Source organism: Clupea harengus, chromosome 10 (assembly GCF_900700415.2).
Source record: "Clupea harengus chromosome 10, Ch_v2.0.2, whole genome shotgun sequence".
NCBI lineage: Eukaryota > Metazoa > Chordata > Actinopteri > Clupeiformes > Clupeidae > Clupea > Clupea harengus.
Window position 1 is genome coordinate 19,400,529 of NC_045161.1, and position 25,421 is coordinate 19,425,949.

Sequence of the window (25,421 nt, forward strand, 5' to 3'; positions counted from 1 at the left end):
CACGCCGACCTGAGCTACTCACTGCATCTTGTGCATGAGTGTGTGTGTAGGCGTCTCAGCAATTGACACCAGTGGCACAAGCAACCCCAGGGAGGGCAGATTTAAGGACTGAATGATTTCGGAAAGTTCCAGTTGCGTCATGTATAGGTTCATAAAACGTGTGTGGAAAATGTCACATATGGCCTGCATAGCGTGTTGAAACAATCAAGTCATAAATTAATCAGAGCTCATGTGTTTTGTTGGTGATGCCGATTCCTGTACTGTAAGCAGCCAGCAGCCAATCAGAATTTAAACAAATGTGTTGTTTGTGATGTTTCTTTTCATAGGGGGCTTTGGTGAGGCTTATCCAGAATAGCCCTGCCCTCTTTGAGTACGTCACATGGCTTGAGCAAGACAAATACCCCAATCCCTAGGCCAATCATTCAAATCCTTCCTGCGTAACTGTGCCAACCACTACAGATCCAATTGCGAGGTATATAAAACAACACACCTATGTGATCTGGATTAGACTGACGTCCAACACACCTGTGTGATCTGGATTAGACTGACGTCCAACACACCTGTGTGATCTGGATTAGACTGACGTCCAACTAACGTCCAAAGACTTGGGTGGCCCAAGCCCCAACATTTGGTTTAAAAAAAAAAATCATCAGATAATGTCACTCCTGAGGTTAGATTTGGGTGTTAGCACAACACAAGCGTGGAATTCCATATGGATAGTGTAATGAATGAATTCTCAGCTAGAACAGAGCCCTGACCCTAAACGAAGGGAGCCTGGGAAGGATTCTCCTTTGGCCCGTTCACAGCTGCAGGGCTATCCTCCATCAAAATGATCGATCCCCGCAGTCAGGGCCGTGCGCCAAGAGTAGGCGGCTTTTAATGCGGCGTCATAAACGGCATGTGGCTTAAAAGAGCGGAGTCCATCTGGTGCTGGGTAAGCACTCTGTTTGATGATGGTGAGGAGAAAGGCCTAATGGCACCGCTGGATGAAGACTAATCGCACACAGTTCTTTCAACCCCCGTGGCTCGTGAAGGACGGGGCGGCAGGAGAACAAGAGGCCAGCCGTAACCATGCGTGTGTGTGTCTCTCTGTGTGTGTGTGTGTGTGTGTGTCTGTGTGTGTGTGTGTGTGTGTGTGTGTGTCTCTGTGTGTGTGTGTGTGTGTGTGTCTCTGTGTGTGTGTGTCTCTGTGTGTGTGTGTGTGTGTGTGTGTCTCTGTGTGTGTGTGTCTCTGTGTGTGTGTGTGTGTGTGTGTGTGTGTGTGTGTGTGTGTGTGTGTGTGTGTGTGTGTGTGTGTGTGTGTGTGTGTGTGTGTGTGTGAGTGTGTGTGTGTGTGTGTTTATGGCTCATGACTAGTTTGCCATGGCTAATAACATTCAGGACAAACTGCTGTTGATGAACCTGATGGAAACCACATTGGATCTCTCCCACAGGTCTTCTTCCTCTCCGGCACCACCAAAGAGCCTTTGAACACTCGGAGGAATAAAACAACACACAAGCATCATTGAGAGTCGGGGCTGGTTCCACTCAAAGTGAACTGACGAGGTGTCACCTTTCTCAGTGCACAAACCAAGGCTAATGTGACCACGCGTGACGACAAGATCAGGCGAACAACAACCCCTATTTCTCTCTGAGAACCGAAGCAGAGCAGAGGAGAGCAGAGGCCCACAGACACCCACACACACACACACACACACACACACACACAGACACCCACAGTGTTTGGTGCAAATCCATGTAGTTTCTGATGAAAACGGATCACTTTGGTTTCATTTTCACACAACCCAGTTGAGGTTGTCATATCTTATCGAATTCAAAAGGAACCCCCACAGTGACTGCAGCCTCTTGGTAAAATTCCTTAATGTACATTTTACATTTGTATCATACAATACAGGGATGCAATTAAAATATGTTCTGTGAGAATCTGAAACTGTAATGAGTCACTTTGTTGGCAGGACACTACCCTGTGGTACTGTCACCACTGTCTCACAGCGAGTGTGTGTTTGAGGCAAAACACATGTTGAAATGGAAACCATCCCAAATCCCGACATTAAAATGTCTGCCTTAACTCTCCACCATCTGGTCGACCACCACATCTCAGTTAACCACAGTGAGGACTGACCACAGTTGTAAACCCCAAGCTGGTCAAAAGCAAAGCATAATCGCCTATTCACGAACATTACCATGAACCTAAATCAGGCGGTTCAACTGATGTTCATGAGCTCACACGACCATCACAACACGGTCACGTACACCTATAAAGGGTCCAGCACTCTAGACTTAACATTCATCAGCTTAAACTTCAAGGGTCTAACAGCATAACCTGCTTTCAGACACTCTAGACCTAACATTCATCAGCTTAAACTTCAAGGGTCTAACAGCGTAACCTGGTTTAAACTTCAAGCGTCTAACAGCGTAACCTGCTTTCAGACACTCCTTGCCACGAGGCCAGACCACTACAGATCACGGAGATAAATGTGAAGCAATAAATATGCAGTCCAAAGGCTAAAGACTGGTGTGGAGACACGGACATCATCTTTCAAGGGGCTGTGGTTGGAATAAGGGGGCTTTTGGCATGGATGTGTGTGTGTGTGTGTGTGTGTGTGTGTGTGTGTGTGTGTGTGTGTGTGTGTGTGTGTGTGTGTTCAACGGAGAGGAGACCAATTTGTAGCGTGGCGCATCCCCTCCATCCACGTTTCATTTGAAAGGCTTTCCTCGCGCATGGGGTATACTGGGGGGGGGGGGGGGGGGGGGGGGACATGACGAATGCACACCCCGCCGGCCTTCCTTTCACTTCAATGGCAGCATGTGGTTCCCATCCGGACCGTGTCGGGTCTGGCTCCGCTGGTCGTGATGGACAACAAATCGGACCTGGATCCGATCCGACGCTCTCTGAGAAAACTATGGCAGCCTTACTGGACTGGGACGGACTGGACCTAGACAGCAGTTCGCTGGAACTGGTCCTGTGGCAGTGACGAGGAGCGCCTCTTTAAAAAGCTCTTACAGTACAACTGATCCTCAACAGCCAATCGACTAAAAAAGAGCAGTCAGTTAGCGCAGCAGTGTAGCATGTCCAGCCTGCTGAATGAATCCAATAAGAGTGTCGTAAGGAATTGGCTAAAGTCGATCTCCTGGCCCTCTAACCAGCTCTGGCGACTCTGTTGGTTTGGCTGGTAAGACTCGAAGTCTTGGACAGTCCCGTAATAATTCATTTCAATTATATTACTTCTCTGTTTCTGACCGGTTCTTTTTCCTAGTGTTTTTAGAATTGTACCCTTGTGATGCAGGCCGGCGATTTGATAGCTTCAGGACAGAGACTGGACTGGACTGGGGGATGCAGTGGAACCAGCTAACCGCGTCCAGCTGTGAAAGGGGGTTTGCCTCTGAATGCGCAATCTCTTCGCGGGAGCCCTGCGGCAGGGAAGCCATGTCGTCCTGGCAGTTTGTAACATCGTACAGACAGATGGCTCCAACCAGTCTCTGAGTTATAGTGGCTGTCACGAGGGAGGGGCAAGAGGTAGGTGTAAATCCATCCTGAACTCGGGGCAGGTTCCATGGGTGAGAATCAGCAGGGGTAGCCCCTTAAATCTTATTGACTGCAGTTCCAGGACCATCAACAGGGGCTCTGACACCAAAGCTTCTTTTTTGGGGGGGCCTAAAGATTAGTAATGGGCTTTGGGATACCAGGTTCCTCACCTAATATTCTAGGCTCTACAGACTGACCCATCTCTCACCCTTCGCCTCTTTTTTCCCCTTCATTTTCTGCACCTTTATATGCCCACAGTACATCACTACATTTCTGTCTTTTCCTTTCCCATCCTCTCTTTTTCATTCCTTTCCTCCCACTGCAGCTCCGTGAGTGTGTGTGTGTGTGTGTGTGTGTGTGTGTGTGTGTGTGTGTGTGTGTGTGTGTGTGTGTGTGTGTGAGGCCTCCGGTGCCTCTCCTTCCACTGCTTCCCACTCAGCGGGATTTAGAACCCAGCGTCAGGGCAGTTGCATTTCTTCCTACCCCAGTTTATCTCCAGATCTCTGGTCTCCCTCTCTCTCCCTCTCGCTCTCCCTCTCCCTATCCCTCTCTCTCCCTCTCTCTATCCCTCTCTCTCCCTCTCTCTGTGAATCCCTTCAGGGCTGACAGGCCGCCAAGCATTTAGAGAGCATAAAATATTAGTAATCCATCCTTGGCAGAAGCTCGCTGGCCAAGCTAAGCACTTTACGGTAGCACTCAGGAGAGAGCCGTATATTCTTGCCATCAAAAACAAATGACCTGGGCCTAATACTCCAGTGGTTCCTCGGAGCAAAAAATACAGACTGGCACGAAATATGTCCATTGATCTGTGCTGGAGACGATGTCAACTCTTCCTGCCATAATGATCAATCACTATGTCATCAAACGGAAAACAAACCAGGATGTCAACTAATGAATCAGCTGAGGAATGATCAATGAGAAAATGCGTGATTAAAGAAAATACCCAAAAATGACTTTCTTTTGCTTAATACAGATATAGCTCATCATCTCAGACATGAATGGCAGCCATGTTTTATTAGTTTAGCTCTGGACAAAAAAAGATGAGAGCAACACAATGGAAGCATATGACCAGCATGTGTTATGATGCACATTGATTGATGTTTCAAATGAAAAGTAATCCCAAGGTTCAGCAATATCCAGAAGGATATCAAGATAGAAAGTGATTTTGTTGGTAAGGACAGCCATCAGTGTAGAACTGAAGTTGTGTTCTTTTTTTTAAAGATGACAGTTCACAGTATACAATCAAGACCCTTTCGAGACCCTTTAAGACATGCGAGAAGGCCATTTGCAGTTTTCTAATGTGTATGACGTTCAAATGTTTTACTCATAGCACCTACAAAACAAAGCAGGCGAAGCAAAAGTGAAAGAACATGTGCGAATCTTATTTTTGCACAATCTGTACTACCAGGTTCAGCCAATGGGCTTTGTAGTGTGGAATACTGGTTCAGCCTACTCACCCTCAGTCCTGGAAAGCCTCCAGTACCAGCACCTCCGACAGGCCCCTGGAAGCAGAACAAACACAAATGGGATATGAGTGAACCCCAACATGCCTTCTGATAAAACAATAAAAAACACAGGAAGATGATACAACTTATTTTTTCCAATTTGCTTAAGTGTTATATATGTATTTACCAAGTCACAGGTTTATGTATAAAATCTGGCTAAACACCAGAAAATGTACAAATTGCAAAGGTAAAAAAAAACTCCCCAATGGGCTTTGATCTCAGTGTAATGCATCAGAACACCTTCCAGTATATTCGTCTCAGCCGAGCATCCAGCTATTTATCTCATATATGACTGCTCATTTCAACACCATTGAGTTTTATGGAGCCTAGTATGACTAGTCCTGACAGTAATAGTGTGGAGTAACTGGATTAAGTGCTTTACTGGAACTCCAATATTCTTCAGAAAAGGGGGCGAACACATCATTCTACAGTATTTCTATAAATCACTTGAATTTGTACACATAAAATTTAAATAGGCTACATAAACTTGATGGCACGACAAAGAATGATTGTCTGCGTGTGGCTTACGCTCTGCATGAACTGTAAATTGAGATTACAACAGTGCGCTTGCTTCACTGTAAAAGCTACTGAGAAGCTGTGTTTATTCAAACAGCTTGACATGAGCGAAAATGTTTTCATCCAGACATTTCTGCACTTAAGCCCGCCTTCAGCCTACAGTCTACCTTCACAGACGCTACAGTAAGCCGTATGTTATGAAAAGAAGATGCGTTTAGCTGACTCTCTAATCAAAACGTAATTCTCTATGTTTACAACTCTGCTGAAACATGGAGAAAGCTGTCAACGCTTCCTTTTACAGAGTACGGGCAGGTCTGGGCACACAGAACTGGGTGAGAGGAAGGATCTGTAATTTAGTTACATCCACTAAATGGCCACAAACTCTTGGGAAGTTTTATGTGCAACAGGTTGCAAGGGGACATAATGAAGTGTTTACCTCGTTCCCATCCGGCCCAGGAGGACCCCTCTCGCCAGGGTCGCCAACAACACCCTGAAAACAGAACAGACAGTTGAGTTACTGCATGTACACGCCTTGGCAGCAAGTAGGCCATGACAAATGGGATATGAATGTCACCTTTGCCATGGGTACTTTCAATCTACTCTACTTGGAAAATCCAGCACGATGGATTTAACGACTGCATGTGGTCTTTCCACATCAATACATCTTGATGCATGTTGAGGTATGTGGAGTCTCTCAACCTTCAGTATCCCGACCCTACCGAGACCATGTTCAATCAATGTCTCCAAAAAATGCCTCAAAAAGACTGTCTAGGCCTGTTTTCTGTGATGCAATGTCCAAAAACATCTATTGAAAGGAATGATGACTAATGACATTTTTGTTCGTTTAAGCACAAGATGTAAAGTGTGCTGCTGAGTCTAAATGGGGACAAGCTGTCAAATTAAAGAAGAATTAAAGAAGTAAGACGAGTTCACACCTGGGGGTCATGGTGCAATGCGATGCCAGTCTGTTTGTACTATCTGTGCATCTCTTGGATGAACTTTGTTGGCACTGCTGGTGGCATAACAAAACTGGACGTGACTGATGGTCATAGTCATGGACACTGTCAGATGTATCAAGCTGCATGAACTTGCGTGACCTCTGTACAAGCAACACACATACCATCGTGCGGTCACTTGAACACATTGCGTTAACCCCCCCCCGCGCGCGCGTCCCCCCGCATGTGTCTGGACTATTCAGTGTCCTAGCACCAAGGGCCAGTCTGTCCGAGTCCACCCAAAAAAAATGACCCCAAGTCTATCTGTTGCTACCAACCAGTTAGATGTTAGTGGATTTGGCAGGAGGACCTGGTTCCACTCGAGGCCATGGAAAAGGTCTGCCAGAGGAGCCAGCTGGTTCTGTGGCATTGTTCTCATCACCTCCTCCCTCCTGCCCACCAGCACCCCCCCCCCCCCCCCCAAACCACCCCACCTCCCATATTTACCCCAGGGAATTTGAAAGGCTTCCATTTAGCTTTCAGCAGTCCAGAGATGTTTGATAATCCATTCCTGCTCGGCAACACGGGGAATAGCGCCCAGTTGGCACTCCGGCGGCTTGCAGTCTGTCAAGACGCTTCGCCGACACCCGTGTTTTTATAAGGCTAATACTTTTCAGACTGCTCAAGCCTGGTGCCAGTCACTGGTTACAATATGCAATCATCCCCAGTAAAAAAGTACTGCTTCAATAACCCGGAACAAAAACTTCCCCCGGCAGTCACACCAATTGTACTCTGCTGCGCTTCTGAAGGTGCTCCTTTGAAAGCCACACTTTTGGCCGAGGATTCGGCACATTGAGTGTGCGCACCGTAGGAATATGCACCTTTTGTGACATGCCTGCAGGCTACATGATAGTTAAGCATTACGGTTTTATAGTGCTTGAAGTACAAGTTTATAGGTTATTATGATGTTCTCTGCATTTGTAGAAATATTCCTGATATATATCTACTGCTGCTGATATATATATATATATATATATATATATATATATATATATATATATACACACACACACACTACATTGTGTCTAAACATGGAACAGGCAATTACTCAAAGAATATACATTTCTGGTTTGTTTACAACACTTTACCTGCCTTCCGTTTGGACCTGCTTTCCCAGGAGGGCCTGGAATTCCCTTGGAAATAAAGAGAAATAACACAGCTCTCGATTACAGTGAGAAATAACACAGCTCTCGATTACAGTGAGAAATAACACAGCTCTCGATTACAGTGAGAAATAACACAGCTCTCGATTACAGTGTGCCGTGTTTCCATGTAACACAGCTCTCGATCACAGTGAGAAATAACACAGCTCTCGATTATAGTGAGAAATAACACAGCTCTCGATTACAGTGAGAAATAACACAGCTCTCGATTACAGTGTGAAAGAACACTGCTCTCGATTACAGTGAGAAATAACACAGCTCTCGATTACAGCGAGAAATAAAACAGCTCTCGATTACAGTGAGAAATAACACAGCTCTCGATTACAGTGTGAAATAACACAGCTCTCGATTACAGTGTGAAATAACACAGCTCTCGATTACAGTGTCAAATAACACAGCTCTCGATTACAGTGTCAAATAACACAGCTCTCGATTACAGTATGAAATAACACAGCTCTCGATTACAGTGTCAAATAACACAGCTCTCGATTACAGTGTGAAATAACACAGCTCTCGATTACAGTGTCAAATAACACAGCTCTCGATTACAGTGTCAAATAACACAGCTCTCGATTACAGTGTGCCATGTTTCCATGTTTCCATTCCCAACCAGGTCTCATCTCACACTCCCTCCGTCACTCATCCACCCTTTGCATCTCACAATGAAACATGGAAACATTGCAATGGAATGAGCTGGTTAGGCAAGAAGCTGACATTTAAATTCAGTCTTTTTATTGCTCACCGGTCATTTTTCCAACATTGGCCTGGGGATTATGGAAAAATGTGTTCAATTATTTTTATTGCTTCAAAACACGAAATCCCATGAGCCTCGATCACCATAAAAGCTGCCAGTGCCAAAGAAATTCCCGACACAGGAAATGCGAATATATTTAGTTCAGTCCTGCCATGATCCAATAAAACATATATACACATGACTACCTATCGTGACAGGGGCTTATCCACCACGGCAAACATATACACATGACTACCCATCTGGACAGGGGCTTATACACCACGGCAAACGTATATACACATGACTTTACCTATCTGGACAGGGGCTTATCCACCACGGCAAACGTATACACATAACTTCAGCTATCTGGACAGGGGTTTATACACCACGGCAAACGTATATACACATGACTTTACCTATCTGGACAGGGGCTTATACACCATGGCAAACATATACACATGACTTTACCCATCTGGACAGGGGCTTATCCACCACGGCAAACTGTCCCTGACTAGTCTCTCCTCAACATGAACATGTACAAATCGAAACTTTGCAGGGACAAGACAAAACATAGACAGCTGAAATTATTCAAGGCGGTGTTCACTTCCTGCCAACATCATTTTTGGAACAGAGAGGTGTGCTGGTGATGGAAAAGAAATTAACTGAGCCAGGCACTCAATAGTGGAGTGTATTCAGGAGAGGAACAGCATGTGTTACATTTCATCCGCAGTAAAACGGAGAGACAGACATGCTAGGGCTACAGTATATTTTTACACAACGGAAAGCATATACATGCAGTTTCCCTGGTCTCCAAAGTAAAAAAAAAAAAAGCAACAGAAGTAGACTCCTTATATTGAGTCACATGACTTACTCTCTCTCCTTCCAGACCTGTTGGACCGGCGACACCTGGAGGGCCGATGAACCCCTAACAGTGGAAATAACAACATTTACATTCATTCATTCATTCAGTCATTTAGCAGACGCTTTTATCCAAAGCGACTTACATATGTGCGACTTACAATGTATACACATTTTACATTTACACTGATGGCACACTGCACATCAGGAGCAATTAGGGGTTCAGTGTCTTGCTCAAGGACGCTTCGACAGGGAATCGACAGGGACAGGGAATCGAACTAGCAACCTTCTGATTACTAAACGACTTCTCTACCACTGTACCACTGTCGCCCCACAACACAACAAGTTACAGGAGCCTGGACACTTGATATCCAACAAAGATGAGACTAGTCAACTTTTGTGTCTGCATCTAATTTAACTTTACAAAAAATATCAATAAACAGAAATAATATATGAAATAAAACTACAGTATCTACTTTAGAGATTATATAACGTTTGGGAAGACGGAATGTCAAAATATGGCTGAAATACTGCTGAAAGCAGCAAAAACACAATAATTCTTGGCAATGGTTGATGCTTCAATTTCACTATTTCATCTTTAAATAAACACTTACATTACCAAATAAAAGTACAAATTATTTGTCTGTGCATGTTCTAATAAATGTTTTCAATGTTATACTATACAGCAGGCCTGAATGATGAGCAATACCACTTCAAATAAATAAGAGAAAGTCTGAGCTGCAGAATACTGTACTCTTTTCCAAGCCATCCTTCAATATCTGGACAAGTATTTTCCTGAGCCCATCAAAATATGAGAGTCTCAGCAAATTCATGAGGAATGTGACTGTAAAAGATTTACTGTGCATTGGTGTTCTCCTAGACAATGCATTTATTTCTATTTGGAAAAAAGAACAAAGCTCATTGCTGATTTGCTTAGAGTGACATTTTAGCTTTGGAGTGCTCCATGGCTCTGTGCTTGGGGTATTATCTTTCACATATTCATCCAACACCCCACACCCACCCTGCTTCCCCTTGATAGGTCTGAGCTAGCTAGCGTCTTATGTGCAGGAAGTACAGCTCATCATAGCAACGGCATGTTGCTATATTTTTTGCTATATATACGTTGCTATACACAGTATATATTTGCTACTGTTATATATTTTTTCCACATTAGGTGAACTAAATCTGGTCTTATCTACACACATGCCTTAATTGGGTTGAAGTAGATGTCCTATCTGTTCTAACTAAACCCCCTTAGTTAAGCCCTGTTGGGACAACCGCTCCTCAGCATGAAACACAGTCATCACCTAAGAATGTAAGATAGTGTTTTCACTGCATCAGTGAGTCATAACCTCACCAATCATTCATAAAACATGGGCAGGATGAGGGGGGGAGTTTGTGTTCAAAGATACGAGGCAAAAGGGTTCCATAAAAATAAGGGTTTACGCTCCCAGGTTGACCACTTCCAGAATCCAAGAGAAAGGCAGCCTAGGCTGCAGAGGTGGCAGGTTATCTGTTATGTTTTGGCTTCTTGTTAAGTGAAATCACATGGCCAGTCAGTCAAAGATGAAATAAGATAGACGGGAGGCCGCTAAAGCTCTTTCTTTCTTTTCTCTCTCGTCTTCCACTGTCTGCCATTCTTTCCCCTGTACTTTCTTCCTTCTTAGACATTCCTTTGAGATTGGAAAAGACCAGGCTTAGTAAACGCCTCTGAAGTCCCCGGACAGAAAACAATGCAGTGATTTGTAGGTTTTTAGATGCAACTATTACAGCTTTCAACCTATAATGAAGGTATTTTCTCTTTGCAACTATTACAACTTTCAACCTATGATGTAGCTCTTTTCCGTTTTTTTTCTTTGCTTTCTCTCGTCAGCCAATTTGTTCTTTTCTTGCTCTCTCCTCCCCTGTTCATTTTGTCATTTTGAACTTTTCTTTCTCCCACTCCCCCCCCCCTTCAGTCTCTCCCTTCTTTTCTGAGCACTGTTTTGAATCCCCCTACTTTTCTTTCACTGCAACCCTACCACCTCCCCTTTTCTCTCTCTCTCTCTACTCTTTCTCTCTCTCTCTCCCCTCTTTCTCTCTCTCTCTATCTAGTCTCTCTCTCTCTTTTCCTCTTTCTCTCTCTCTCTCTAGCTAGTCTCTCTCCCTCTCTCTCTCTCTCTCCCCCTCTTTCTCTCTCTCTCTCTATCTAGTCTCTCTCTCTCTCTCCCTCTTTCTCTCTCTCTCCCTCTCTCTCTCTCTCTCTCTCTCTCTCTCTCTATCTAGTCTCTCTCTCTCTCTTTCTCTATCTAGTCTCTCTCTCTCTCTATCTAGTCTCTCTCTCCCTCTTTCTCTCTCTCTCTCTCTATCTAGTCTCTCTCTCTCTATCTAGTCTCTCTCTCTCTCTCTCTCTCTCTCACGCTGGTGCCTCCTGAGGAGTATGCGCTGTGGGAGTGGTCACCCGGCACACAGGCCCTTGAACAGCCCCTAGTGGAGCGGCGCAGCTTTTAAGGAGCAGCACGCAGATCCCAGGTCAGCTATTGGTGAACAGGGTGCTGCCTGTGGCTTCTGTATCTACACACAATCTCTCTCTCTCTCTCTCTCTCTCTCTCTCTCTCTCTCCCTCTTTCTCTCTCTCTTTCTCTAGTCTCTCTCTCTCTCCCTCTCTCTCTCTCTCTCTCTCTCTCTCTTTCTCTCTCTCTCTCTCTCCCTCTTTCTCTCTCTCTCTCTCTCTCTCTCTCTAGTCTCTCTCTCTCTTTCTTTCTCTCTCTCTCTAGCTTTTAAGGAGCAGTACACAGACCCCAGGTCAGCTATTGGTGAACAGGAATGGTAGCCTGAGCTGCCTGCCTGCCTGCCACTGTCTAATCCTCTCAGGAAATTAAAAGTTCACATTTTACAGCAGAGGAGGGGAAAGAGGAGAGGAGTTTGCTCTACTTACGCGGACACCTTTAGGACCTGGGTCACCTTCTGGTCCAGCCAACCCCTGAAACCGAGCAGACATGAGGAGGAGAATGCACTATCCCATACTACACAAATGGAAATATGTCAGGAAACGTGTGTGCCAAATAGCTTTAGATAGACAGTAGATGGGAAGAATGTCAAATGTAAACGAGAAAATAGTCCAATATAGATGTACATATTGAAGTAAAGGGATGTCATACAATGTCATACAGAACGTGTTGTGTACATTTTCCAGTGAGGTAAAGCATGTGCATTCTAGGCAGTTTAGGGGGGGAAGTTGTGGTGGCACACATGGTACTGTAGTAGTAGGATTCTGGGTAGTGTAGTTTTTTAAGTGGATCGTGGTCACTGCACCTGCCTGCCAGGGTAACCTGCTGCCCCGGTCTCGCCTGGTAGTCCTGGCATACCCTGCGGGAGAGAAGAGAGAGGGGCATGAAAGAGAGGAAACTATGCCAGGGGAGAAGAAGACAGGTATTGTTCTCAGTTGTTCCTCCGACCCATGAGGCCCTTCCCTCTGCCATGTCCATAATCTCCGTGCTGAAACACCCATCTCTTCCAGTCCCCCGCCACTGGCAGTGGGCCAGGTCTGGGCCAGGTCTGGGCCAGGTCTGATGGCCAAACATGAGCTGGACTGCTATCTAGCTGGCGCTATTAGGCAAGCATCTTAACTTGGGTAATAAAAGAGAACAAAATACTGATACTTATAACTAATACTGATAACCCTGTCTTTAGTGATGGTCTCAACCAAATTATGGTAAAAGCTAGAGTATACCTTGTCTGACATACCGTAAATATTCCAAATTACAATGTCTCCTAATGACATATGATACCCCTTAGTGTGTTGATATTAGCATGATGAGTGTAATTAATAAAGTATCATGATTCAGACTGTTCAACTGTGCATATTCTGCCTAATGTCGAATGAAAAAGAATGCCTCTGAAAAACTCTTCGGCACTGATCAAGGACTGCGCCTATATATCTGGCAACGCCTGTCAGATGTAAATAAATATTTATTTTAAAGGGTGCCATTTTTGGCTTATGCATAGTTATTACACAGGAGATGTGTCACCTAACCTATCTAACTTTTTCCTCCTGTCGTTAAAAACACAATGTAAATCTCCTTTGTGTGTTCGGCCAGCTGCCAGATGGTCATGTTTGGTCATGTCATCAGTGTTTCAGAGCAGCTTGGTGTGAGTGTTAATTATTAGGTTCTGAAGCCTCCTTGTACTTCCTCTAGTGAGGACACTGGGATGAAAGGTGTGACGATAAGGAGGAACAGCTGACAGGAGTGACATAACCGGTGACATGCAGACCTCATCTGTCTGTGTGTGTGTGTGTGTGTGTGTGTGTGTGTGTGTGTGTGTGTGTGTGTGTGTCTGTGTGTCTGTGTTCGTGTGTGTGTGTGTGTGTGTGTGTGTGTGTGTGTGTGTGTGTGTATATGTGTTAAAAATGCATGACAGATTGACCAAGAGTGAGAAGACAGACAAATCAGAGTGTGAGGCAAATGTTCTGGGTGTCAGTGTCCGTGTGAAAACAGAGTGAGAAAATAAAGAATGATCATACACTGATTTGGGTATGTAGCTTTTATCCTTTTATCCACATGTCTAAGTGCATCAAGGATATGTCAAGGATATGAGATGAAGTGTGTGAACCACATACCTGATCTCCTGGCAATCCTGGAGGCCCAGTGTACCCTTTTGGACCCTGCAAGGAAAACAACAAAATCAATAAACTCCTAAACTCTACTAAGATCCTTTAACACTGGCCTGGACATGGCCTCTCTCGAGGATCATCAGTCCTTTGGCTCGGGGCCTGCTTTATAGACAATACTGGCGTGCTTCATTACAAATGAAGTGATCCTTATCTTTCTCTGTCAGTGTTAATCGTTAGTAAACACTGAGATGTTTTATAACATAACAACAGGGGGCAGTGCGCTGTGTGATGTCAGAGAAGGAGGGGCGTGTCCATCCAGTCTGAATTCTCTGAAGCGTTTGGAACATTCCCAAGGCCAACACTCCAACACCCAGCAGCCTAATGGCACTGCAGAGGTCAAAGGTCGGCATGAATTACCTCCTAACCTGCCCTAGACCTGACAGGCTATTTCTGTTGGGGGTCACCTTCCGTGTGGGAAATCTGCCTTAAGCACGCTAGCAACAGCGTAATGATCATTGTTGAGAGCAGTCCCCGGAGGCTGGTATTCACTCCCCACCATATACACAGCATGGTATTGAGGGGGTACGCATGGTGGTAGGAATATGGCAGGACGACAACAAGTGTTTTCCAAACCTCAAAAGCTATTAATGCGCAACAGTGGTGTAGAGGATAGGATAAGAGGAGCCGAAGAACTGTAGTTTGGGGCAAACCACAAATACCTCAAACATAATTTAGTAAAACAGAAAACATCCTCCAATGGGGGTTTTGAACTTGTAGACAGCAACAGTTCAGCACTTTAAGGATATCTGGCACAGTGTTTCAAGGAGAATCGTGCTAAATGCCCAGCTACATACACAGCACATTACATAGAACAAGGGTGGCTCATAACCGAAAATGTTATCTGACAGTTAGATCTACACTGAGATGCCCTGAACTCAGGCCAAATGCTGTCCAGATATGCTTTGGGTTTGAACCCACTTCAGAGTGCTCCATTCCTGTGTCCAAGGAGATATCAGGTTTGGATGGTTGGTTGAGGACACTGTTCAGGCAAAGAAGGAGGGGAAGATCTAGAACAATCTGTGGTCAGTGTTGTGCCATTTAATCACTTCCTAAGTTGTGACACCTGAACTCTAACGGAGCTCAATAAAAAGACTTCACTTGTGAGGGTCAGAGAAGGTTGGTCCAATGTCATCCATTTCCTAGGAAAATACCTCATGGGGCCTAGTTCATCTTCTGGGTATTAGGTTAAGTTTCTGCAAACATTCTCAACAGTCCTCACGGGACAGGAGGTGCAGACTCGTTTCACTGAGCTACTGTGCTGCAGAAACGGAGCCTAAATAGAAGCTCCAGTCATTCATCTTCAGGTATATCCTCGCAAGGGATTAACACTTTGCTTTTCTGAAGGCTTCCTCGGAAAGACAAGTCACTGATAAGGAAACGTGGAATCTGTAAGTGTTTATGAAATAGGTCACACACTGAGTCTATTGAGTCCGTTGTTGTACGAGGCATCATTTTTGGAAATAAAAGGGTATAGGATTGTTTATGACCTTTATTACATGTCAGTAGATATACATATGTTTGACATTAGGTAATTAAAAAAACTAGAGCTTCGAGTGATCTTAAAGCCTTGATTTAAAGAGGGTTGCTCTGAGGGCCAGTTGCTCCTTGAAGATGTATGGGATGCTCGTGGCCACTGGGAGCATAACCTCCCATGGAGTGTATTTTCCGCTGAGGGATGATCTTTGATCTTTAAGGAGTTCTCGGGTTCTCTCAGGGCTGCAGACGTACCCCTGCCCCGACAGACGCCAGGGCAGCGGTGGCACCCGACCTCTGAGAGGCCAGACGGCGGCCTTGCACTATGACACAGGCTCTGTTTGTCACAGCGGTAACCTAATCCAGCTCATAGCCTGTGTGTAGAGAGGGGCAGCAGCTCATAGCCTGTGTGTGGAGAGGGGCAGCAGCTCATAGCCTGTGTGTGGAGAGGGGCTGGGTGGTCGCTGGAGCAACAGCAGCAGCAGCAGCCTCCCATTCCAGTGCCGAGCAGCAAGAGGGCAAAACAAGTGAAGCGCTGGCGCTCTGTGTGGGAGGATGGTGTGGACTGTAAAAGCACACAGTTAACCCTTAAAATAGTGCCACGGTTGTGTTACCCGCTCAGAGAGGGCGCTTGTGTTACCCGCTCGGAGAGGACGCTTGTGTTACCCGCTCGGAGAGGACGCTTGTGTTCCCCGCTCGCTCGGAGAGGACGCTTGTGTTCCCCGCTCGCTCGGAGAGGACGCTTGTGTTACCCGCTCGGAGAGGTCGCTTGTGTTACCCGCTCGGAGAGGACGCTTGTGTTACCCGCTCGGAGAGGTCGCTTGTGTTACCCGCTCGGAGAGGACGCTTGTGTTACCCGCTCGGAGAGGACGCTTGTGTTCCCCGCTCGCTCGGAGAGGACGCTTGTGTTACCCGCTCGCTCGGAGAGGACGCTTGTGTTCCCCGCTCGGAGAGGACGCTTGTGTTACCCGCTCGCTCGGAGAGGACGCTTGTGTTACCCGCTCGGAGAGGACGCTTGTGTTACCCGCTCGGAGAGGATGCTTGTGTTACCCGCCCGCTCGGAGAGGACGCTTGTGTTACCCGCCCGCTCGCAGAGGACGCTTGTGTTCCCCGCTCGGAGAGGACGCTTGTGTTCCCCGCTCGCTCGGAGAGGACGCTTGTGTTCCCCGCTCGGAGAGGACGCTTGTGTTACCCGCTCGCTCGGAGAAGACGCTTGTGTTAGCCGCTCGGAGAGGAAGATGAATGAAAGACAGCCCTTACCAGTGGACCTGTGAAGCCTGCTGCGCCCGCAGGACCCTGCCGTCCCCTGTCTCCCTGAAACACAACCAACATCAAAACAACGTCAAGGCGTGGACTCTCACCCACCATCGCAGCGTGGACTGGAATTATTATTGCAGCGGTGTGCACCAACAAAAATGTGCTTTGGGTTAGAGGAGTAGGGAATGAGTGAAGGAGTGAGTGGAGTGGTTATCACTGAGAAAGGAGTTTAGCGGAGGCCCCGCAGAAAACAGGCTTGACCTTATGATCTTAGATCTGCAATCTAGAGGTGATGTTATCGCTGGAAAAATGTTTAGGGATAAGTGAAAAGGGTAGGGGGAAAACAGAGTTACAGGAAGGAAAGCTGACAAGAAACATCACAAGAAAGCTACAGAGGCTCCAAAGACAGTCGCTGAGAGAGAGAGAGAAAAAGAGAGAGAGAGAGGGAGGGAGAGAGAGAGAGAGAGAGAGAGAGAGAGAGAGAGATAGAGAGACAGACTGGAACAGGAAGAGCCATGATTTAGAGCAGATATGAGAGGAGCTGACGGGACATGCTGGATTTAGGGCTTATATCAGATATCACTCTTATACCACTCTTATATCAGATATATATCACTCTTATACCACTCTTATATCAGATATATATCACTCTTATACCACTCTTATATCAGATATATATCACTCTTATATCAGATATATATCACTTATATATATATCACTCTTATATCACTCTTATATCAGATATATATCATTCTTATGTCAGCTACTGTATATATCACTCTTATATCTCAGATATATATCACTCTTATATCACTCTTATATCAGATATATATCACTCTTGTATCAGATATATATCACTCATATATCAGATATATATCACTCTTATATCTCAGATATAAATCACTCATATATCACTCTTATATCAGTTATATATCACTCTTACATCTCAGATATAAATTACTCTTATATCACTCTTATATCAGATATATATCACTCTTATATCTCAGATGCTTTACCTGATCCCCTGCAGGGGCCTGGCCGGGGGAGAGTCCGGGATCACCTTTGGAGCCCTAACAAAAGACAGATTTACCACACCGTTACTCAAGCCCCCTCCTTACAAAAGAACACTCATTTCCACAGCCTGAATGGTGTGCAGGATGGGTTATTGACATGGCTTGTAAAACAAGTGCTCAACTATTCAATTGGTATGGTTTTCTCTTACAATAAAGACATGTTTTAGTTTTACGACACAGGAAGAGTAGCTGGAAAAGAAAGGGATTACAGAGAGACTTGAGATTACATTCTGAGCTGACAACAGAGATCTCAGCAGCGAGATCTGTATCAATGTGTTTTTTTCCCCCCAAAAGCCCCTTGTCACTTTCTGAGTGATCCCTGTATTCATGGGAGACATATAGCTGTCAAGCGTTGTGTATGTGTGCTTGTGTGCACGCGGCCATTGAGAGAGGACTCCTTGAGAGCATTGATTGGTGGGCTGGGTGAAGACATCCTCTCTTAAGCTCTTCTTTTGAGACCCCTTCTGCCCAGGGGAATTGAGACACAAAGCCACGTCAGGCCTGACTCAAGAGGCTCCTGACAGCAACATGAATTCCTGGGAGTATTTCGCAAAGCAAAACGTAGCGAAAGGGCAGGGGAGCAGAACCCAGGAAATGAAACAACAATGCATCTGACGTGGGCTCAAACATGTGGTCTTGCCTGGTGATCTACTCACACACACACACACACACACACACACACACACACACACACAACAGCTAAGAGGAGGAAGAGAGACACAAACACACACACACTCACACACACACACACACACACACACACACACTCACACACACACACACACACCTACTCACGCACACACACACACACACACACACAGACACACCTACTCACGCACACAAACACACACACACACACAGACACACCTACTCACGCACACACACACACACACACACACACACACACACACACACAATGCATTTGACGTGGGCTCAAACATGTGGTCTTGCCTGGTGATCTTCCATCGACATGTTTACAGCTTTGGCAACTCTACAGACGCTCCTCAACAGAGGAGCCCTCACTAACACCATTCTTAAAACATTGCTGAAAAAGCCCAAAATATCACGGACACTACTATAAAAACAGATGTTACACTCCCATCTGTATTTGCAGGTGGGAGTTTTACCTCACGTTTTTCTACCAAATAATCATGACCTCCGAAAAGGAGCAAGAGGAGTTCTGAGGATCAGTAAATATTTCTATCACAGACTAAATACAAAACAGAAAACTACTCAAATGAATCATGCAGTGAAGGGTTAAGCTACTGAAGATCGCAAGACAAGTGAACATACCAGTCTCAATGTCATAAACAGTCAATTGTGACATACAGCAAACAACTCTATACCCACCTATGTTGTATGCCTTCATAGGCCAGATAACTCGATAACTCTGAGCACTAGCTCAAGTAAGTAACTGTTGATGAGCTGACTGATTCATTCTCATTCAAACACTCAGTTGAGGATGAAACATAATTCCTTGTGAAATCCTGGTTCTTTTCTTGGAAGAAAAATATTGTGTGTGCAGATATAAGCCAATTTCAGGGCTGAGGCACATCATCAAAACATTTCTTCGAGCCCACATGAACACACACACACACACACACACACACACACACACATGAACAGCTGTCAGTTCCAGCTTTCAGCACACTGCCGCAGATGTTTAGACACACCAGGTTACACACACACAACACACACACACACACACACACACACACACACACACACACACACACACACCAGGTTACACACAGCTATAGTCCTGTTCCCATCCCAGCTTACTGAGGGATTTAGAGTGCGAAAATGAACAGCAGTCAGCCTGTTGCCAGTCTCCCGAGTGCTTGAGCGGGATGACTCATATGAGACGCAATGTGGTGATAAATCTGGCTGTTTTAGCCCACAGCCATAGTTCCTCATAACTGCACCGGCATCCAGCGGTCCCCATGGCAGCCATTCAAGGTCAAAGTTTAGGAAACACACACACACACACACACACACACACACACACACACACACAGACACACATACAGAGACACAAACACTAGCTCATTTTTAACGTTCAAAAGGAATTCGGTTGTTGGGAGGGCAGGGGGAAAAAGGAGTAGTATTAATGTGTGTGACTGCAGCAGGGACTTCAGAGTATTACACTGATTGGGAAGATAATGCAGAGACATAACGTCTAACAAAAAGGCTGCAAACAGTCACAACTGCATTACAAGCCCAGTTTTTTGTAAACCTGAATAATTCCCCCGTCAACACAACGCGGAGGAAGCACTGAGGCAGTGCGGCTGTTAAAAGGCCGTTTTGTACATTTCCTCCTCTGCAGGCAATCATGGAACACTTACACCCCCCCCCCCACCCACACACACACACACACACACACACACACACACACACACACACACCCCACACTGTGGCTCTGGAGCAGCCGCTGACTGGCCGCAGCACAAAACCACATCCACATCGGAGCTGCTGCTGCTGCTGCATGTAGCGCAGCCCGAGAGCGAGTCCAACCCAGCCAGGCCCCGCCAGGACAAGCCCAGCCCAGCCCAGCCCAGCCCAGCACAGCCCCTTCCTGGAGCCCCCTTCTGAAGTGTTTTATGGGGGGTTCCGCTTCCTCCCCAGTCCACATTAACTGCTCGCCTTGCCTCACTGAGCCTACGTGAAGTGCATGCTGTTACAAGAAAAGGCCCTTAATTGTACATCGTCTGACTATATAAAGCAATGAAGGAAGTCATGGAAGATGGGGGGGGGGCTTTCAATGATCAGATCGGATGCGGTTTTATGAGATGATGGCAGTGGACGGACGGGGTTTGAAAGCTGCCTTTCCCCTGCGGCTACATGCTGCCTTCCTTTCCCCTGCGGCTACATGCTGCCTTCCTTTCCCCTGAGGCTACATGCTGCATTCTATTTTATTACTCTGCTTAGAAACCCAGCTGTGCAAAAGGCTTTAATAGAGCACTATAATGCAAATAAATAACCAAATAAAAATAAAAAACAACCCTATAAATTAAATGATAATCACTGCACATAATGTGGAAAAAAAACTAATTAACCCAACATATCCTTGGTCAGTGGATAGACCCTTTCCTGTATTTAGAAAGACAAATACCCCATAGGTAAACTACAGGCCAATAAGCACTAAGTGTGTGTCCATAAATAAAGGAGCTTGGCGCAAGTGTGAGTCCAAAACACTGAACAGGTTGGCTCGGAGAAACAGCGTGCGGAAAAGACTGCAGGTGCATTTTCCGAAGCTATACATCCTCATTACGACACGACTGAGGATTTCCAAAGGGTATTAAAAAAAAAGACTAACAAAGCATCTATCCATGATTCTATCTTTCTATCCATCTCTCTGTCTGTGTATGTTTTTTGGGTGAGGTCCATCCTGTCACTGATTCCATGCATGTGTGTGTGTGTGTGTGAAGGGGCTGAGGTAAGACTCCCCTGAGCTGGCGGTGTCAACAGGTGTTGAAGAACGCGTGGCTTTGAGGAGACACACAGAGAGGTTTGAAGAACGCGCCGCTTTGAGGAGACACACAGAGAGGTTTGAAGAACGCGTGGCTTTGAGGAGACACACAGAGAGGTTTGAAGAATGTGCAGCTTTGAGGAGACACACAGTTAGAGGTTTGAAGAACGCGTGGCTTTTGAGGAGACACACAGAGAGGTTTGAGGACACACACATAGAGGTTTGAGGAGACACACAGAGAGGTTTCAGGAGACACACAGAGAGGTTTGAGGAGAGACACACAGAGAGGTTTCAGGAGACACACAGAGAGGTGTGTGGGAGGTTGGGTGGTGGAGGCGGGGGGGATCAGTCCGGTAAAGCGATGGCAAGCGAGTGGTGTGCCAAAACCACAGCGGTGATTGTCAAAGGCGGCTCTCCGGCTCTCCATCAACAACCAGATGCGGTCGGGTCTGACGGGGCCAACGTGATGCGTGATGTGTGTGTGTGTGTGCGTTTGAGTGTGTGTGTGTGTGTGTGTGTGTGCGTTTGAGTGTGTGTGTGTGTGTGTGTGTGTGTGTGTGTGTGTGCGTTTGAGTGTGTGTGTGTGTGTGTGTGTGTGCAGCACTCTGCACACGGTGACCCAGAGAGACAGCCAGGGCTGTGACTGTGACTGTGTGTGTGTGTGCGTTTGAGTGTGTGTGTGTGTGTGTGTGTGTGTGTGTGTGTGTGTGTGTGTGTGTGTGTGCGTTTGAGTGTGTGTGTGTGTGTGTGTGTGTGTGCAGCACTCTGCACACGGTGACCCAGAGAGACAGCACGCCAGCAAGAGCCATCCCATCATCCCATCACTTCTAAACTCCACCGTATGATTCAGAGCCATCCCACTATCCCATCACTTCTAAACTCCACCGTATGATTCAGAGCCGTTCCACAATCCCATCACTTCTAAACTCCACTGTATGATTCTGTCTGGAAAACCTTGAGGACTGCAAAACAATAGTCCCTGCTCGAACATCTGTGGACGCAGCCCACCGATTCCCTAGTCAGACGTCAACCTGCGAAGAGTAATAAAGGCTCTTAGCAGTGTTATTAATTCTGCCCTTTAGCTCCGAGACTGAGTTTATCCAGACACACGACTGACAGGCCAAAATTAGGCTGGGCTGGAGCGGCTAGATAGGACGCTAAGTAAACAAAGGTAAAAAAAAAAAGAAAGAAAAGATCGTCCGCAATACCAAAGACTTGGACGTGTTCTCGGGTGCCTGCAGCCTGACCAAGACTGTGCGGTCGGGCGGAAAGAAGAGATGAGCCTGGGGTGAAGTGTGCACATATCTTGGCCCGGACCTGGAGGCTTAGAGCATTTTTGAGGGCGGAGGAAGGAGGATCAGTGGTGCGGACGGCACAGATCCAAGGATGAACAACGGCGGGCCGCGCTGAGCCGAGTGGGGGCTTGATGACATTACGCTTCAGATCTCAGATCAGATGGGCAGAGGAGGCTGCTCGTGGACGTGACACTCACGAGCCCCAGACAGAACATCACATTGTTTCCCTCCGTCAGTCCAGCGCCCATTACAGTCTTTACAGTCCGCCAGTAGTGTTTGATCAACCGCTTCACCACTGGCCCTCCCCCTCCCCTCTCCCCTCTCCCCTCTCCCCTCTCCCCCTCCCTCAACCGCCTCACCACTGGCCCTCCCCCCTCCCCCCTCTCCCCCCTCCCTCTGCTTCAGAGTCCATCTCTCTCTCACTCTCCCTCCCTCTCTCTCTCCCTCTCTCCCCCCTCTCCCCTCTCCCCCCTCCCCTCTCCCCACTCCCCCCTCTCCCCCCTCCCCTCTCCCCCCCTCCCTCTGCTTCAGAGTCCATCTGACAGACAGGATTGTGGGATCATCACACTGTCCTGCTATTTTACCTCACTGAGCCTGAGGATTGCATAGAAGATGCACACTGTAAAGCTAACCTCCTCACTGAGCCTGAGGATTGCACAGAAGGTGCACACTGTAAAGCTAACCTCCTCACAGATGTTCCTCACACACAGACACACACAGACACACACACACAAATACACCAATGAGATTTAAATCCCACCCTCATATCAGATCCATGCAGTAAATCAAAGTGTATTTTTATGGAAAAACCAGCATTCCTTTGGGAGCGCTGGAGTGCCTTGAGTCCCTCAGAGCCACGTGCTGAGGAGAATGTGGTGGCACAGCGCTTAAGTGTCAAAGAGATTGGCTTTGGAACACATTTCAGAGACGTTTCAAAGTGAGGCCACAAGCTATCTCCTTGTGATATATTAAGCATACTTTTCATCAAAACAAATAAAGCCGTTAGCTGTCGAAAGCTTAATGTATGGCTCCAGTGTCTTCTCAAAAAGCAAATATGCAAACATGGGGGCAATTCCACTGAAGCTGGAAAAATCTCTGGCTATGATTTATAATAATGTATTAGAAACAGACACAAAAGAAATCAGACTTAAGCCAGAGAGTGGGAGTGAGAGGCTGGATCAGTGGTTGACTGTATACAGCATTACTGCAAAAACTTGCAAAAAACTTCAAGACATTTCCTAGTTCATGATACCCAGCGAGGACTGCTTTATCTATATACTCCTTGCAAATGTTACTATACTTGCAAATAACCACAATCGTTGAGTGGGCGAAAAGACCCAGCAGTGAAAGCATTAGCAAACAAGCCCCCTTTATGAATCACTGAGCATGAATCATGACAGCAGAGGGTCTTTTCCTAGCTTGACAGAGAAGACTCCAGCGAGCACATCCCGTGAGCACATCCCGTGAGCACATCCAGTGAGCACATCCAGCGAGCACATCCAGCGAGCACATCCTGTGAGCACATCCTGTCCAGCGAGCACATCCAGCGAGCACATCCAGAGAAGACTCCTGCGAGCACAGCACATCCAGCTAGCACATCCCGCGAGCACATCCACATCGAGTGAGCACATCTCGTGAGCACATCCCGCGAGCACATCCAGCGAGCACATCCCGTTAGCACATCCCGCGAGCACATCCCGTTTTTCCCAGGAACAGATTAATCAATGCCCAAAGCACACGCCTACTTCAGCTCTCAGCCAACAGGCCCACCAGGTGTTTTCCATGGGTCTACACTCACACACATGCTCGTTCTCGCGCTCTCTCTCTCTCTCCCTCCCTCTCTTTCTTTCGCTCTCTCTCTCTCCTTCCCTCTCTCCCTTTCTTTCTCTCTCTCTCTCTCTCTCCCTCTCTCTCTCCCTTTCTTTCTCTCTCTCTCTCTCTCCCTCTCTCTCCCTCTCTCTCTCTCTCTCTCTCTCCCTCCCTCTCTCCCTTTCTTTCTCTCTCTCTCTCTCCCTCCCTCTCTCCCTTTCTTTCTCTCTCTCTCCTTCCCTCTCTCCCTTTCTTTCTCTCTCTCTCTCTCTCTCCTTCTCAAACTCTGTGCTTACTTTGAAACACACTCACACACACACACACACACACACACACACACACACACACACACACATAAAAGAAATGCACACGTACACCCAGTCACCTTCCCAAAAAAAGAAAAACATGCCTGATTCCTTGGTTTGGACAGACAGACAGAGAGAGAGATAGAGAGATAAGGGCATTTTCCCCTCGTCTATCAGCAGCTCAGCGCCCCCCCAGTGCCCACGAGGCACTTTCCACCCGTTTAAAAGCCCTGCAACACCTCGCCGTGACTGCACTGGCAACCAGAGCCGCCTCCTCGAGCTGGATATTAAAATGTCAGCCACCTCTCCTGCTCACCTCTCTCTTCAAAGGAGTCATCAATCTCCATCAAGAGTCATTTGCTCCTCACATTTAGGAATGAGGAGTCTGCGCAGACAGAGGGGAAAGGGCCTGGAGGAGAGTGAGCTACTGAGCTACAATGCCTGACCAGCTTGGGAGAAACTGCACAGGGTTAATGTGTGTGGAAGGGGTGGGGGTGGGGGTGGGGGTGGGGGTGGGGGTGGGGGTGGGGGTGGGGTGGGGTGGGGGTGGTGGTGGTTCGACGTGACCGAATTCAGGGTTTTGCTGAGAGTTCAATGCCTGTGACTGTGGCTGGGGTCTGTGGCATTAGAACATGGATGACATTAAACATCAGTGAGAATTCTCCTTGGATGTGTGTGGCCTTGAAACTAGCCCCCTGCCCCCCGCCACACACACACACACACACACACACACACACACACACACACACACCTAAGGAGAAGCAGACATGAGACAAGAGGGGGGTCGGCC

General features: G+C 46.7%; 1 protein-coding gene across 1 annotated transcript in view; it reads right to left on the reverse strand.

The window, feature by feature from the left end:
• Nucleotides 1-25,421, reverse strand: part of LOC105907751 (collagen alpha-1(XXIV) chain) — a 118,943-nt gene that overhangs the window by 69,555 nt on the left and 23,967 nt on the right. Inside the window, exons 6-14 of the mRNA XM_031574872.2 lie at nucleotides 17,697-17,750; nucleotides 16,684-16,737; nucleotides 13,897-13,941; nucleotides 12,591-12,644; nucleotides 12,214-12,258; nucleotides 9,310-9,363; nucleotides 7,631-7,675; nucleotides 5,984-6,037; nucleotides 4,984-5,028 (exon numbers count right to left, since the gene is read on the reverse strand). Of these exons, the coding sequence (XP_031430732.1) occupies nucleotides 4,984-5,028; nucleotides 5,984-6,037; nucleotides 7,631-7,675; nucleotides 9,310-9,363; nucleotides 12,214-12,258; nucleotides 12,591-12,644; nucleotides 13,897-13,941; nucleotides 16,684-16,737; nucleotides 17,697-17,750 (450 nt within the window). The remainder of the gene's footprint in view (nucleotides 1-4,983; nucleotides 5,029-5,983; nucleotides 6,038-7,630; nucleotides 7,676-9,309; nucleotides 9,364-12,213; nucleotides 12,259-12,590; nucleotides 12,645-13,896; nucleotides 13,942-16,683; nucleotides 16,738-17,696; nucleotides 17,751-25,421) is intronic.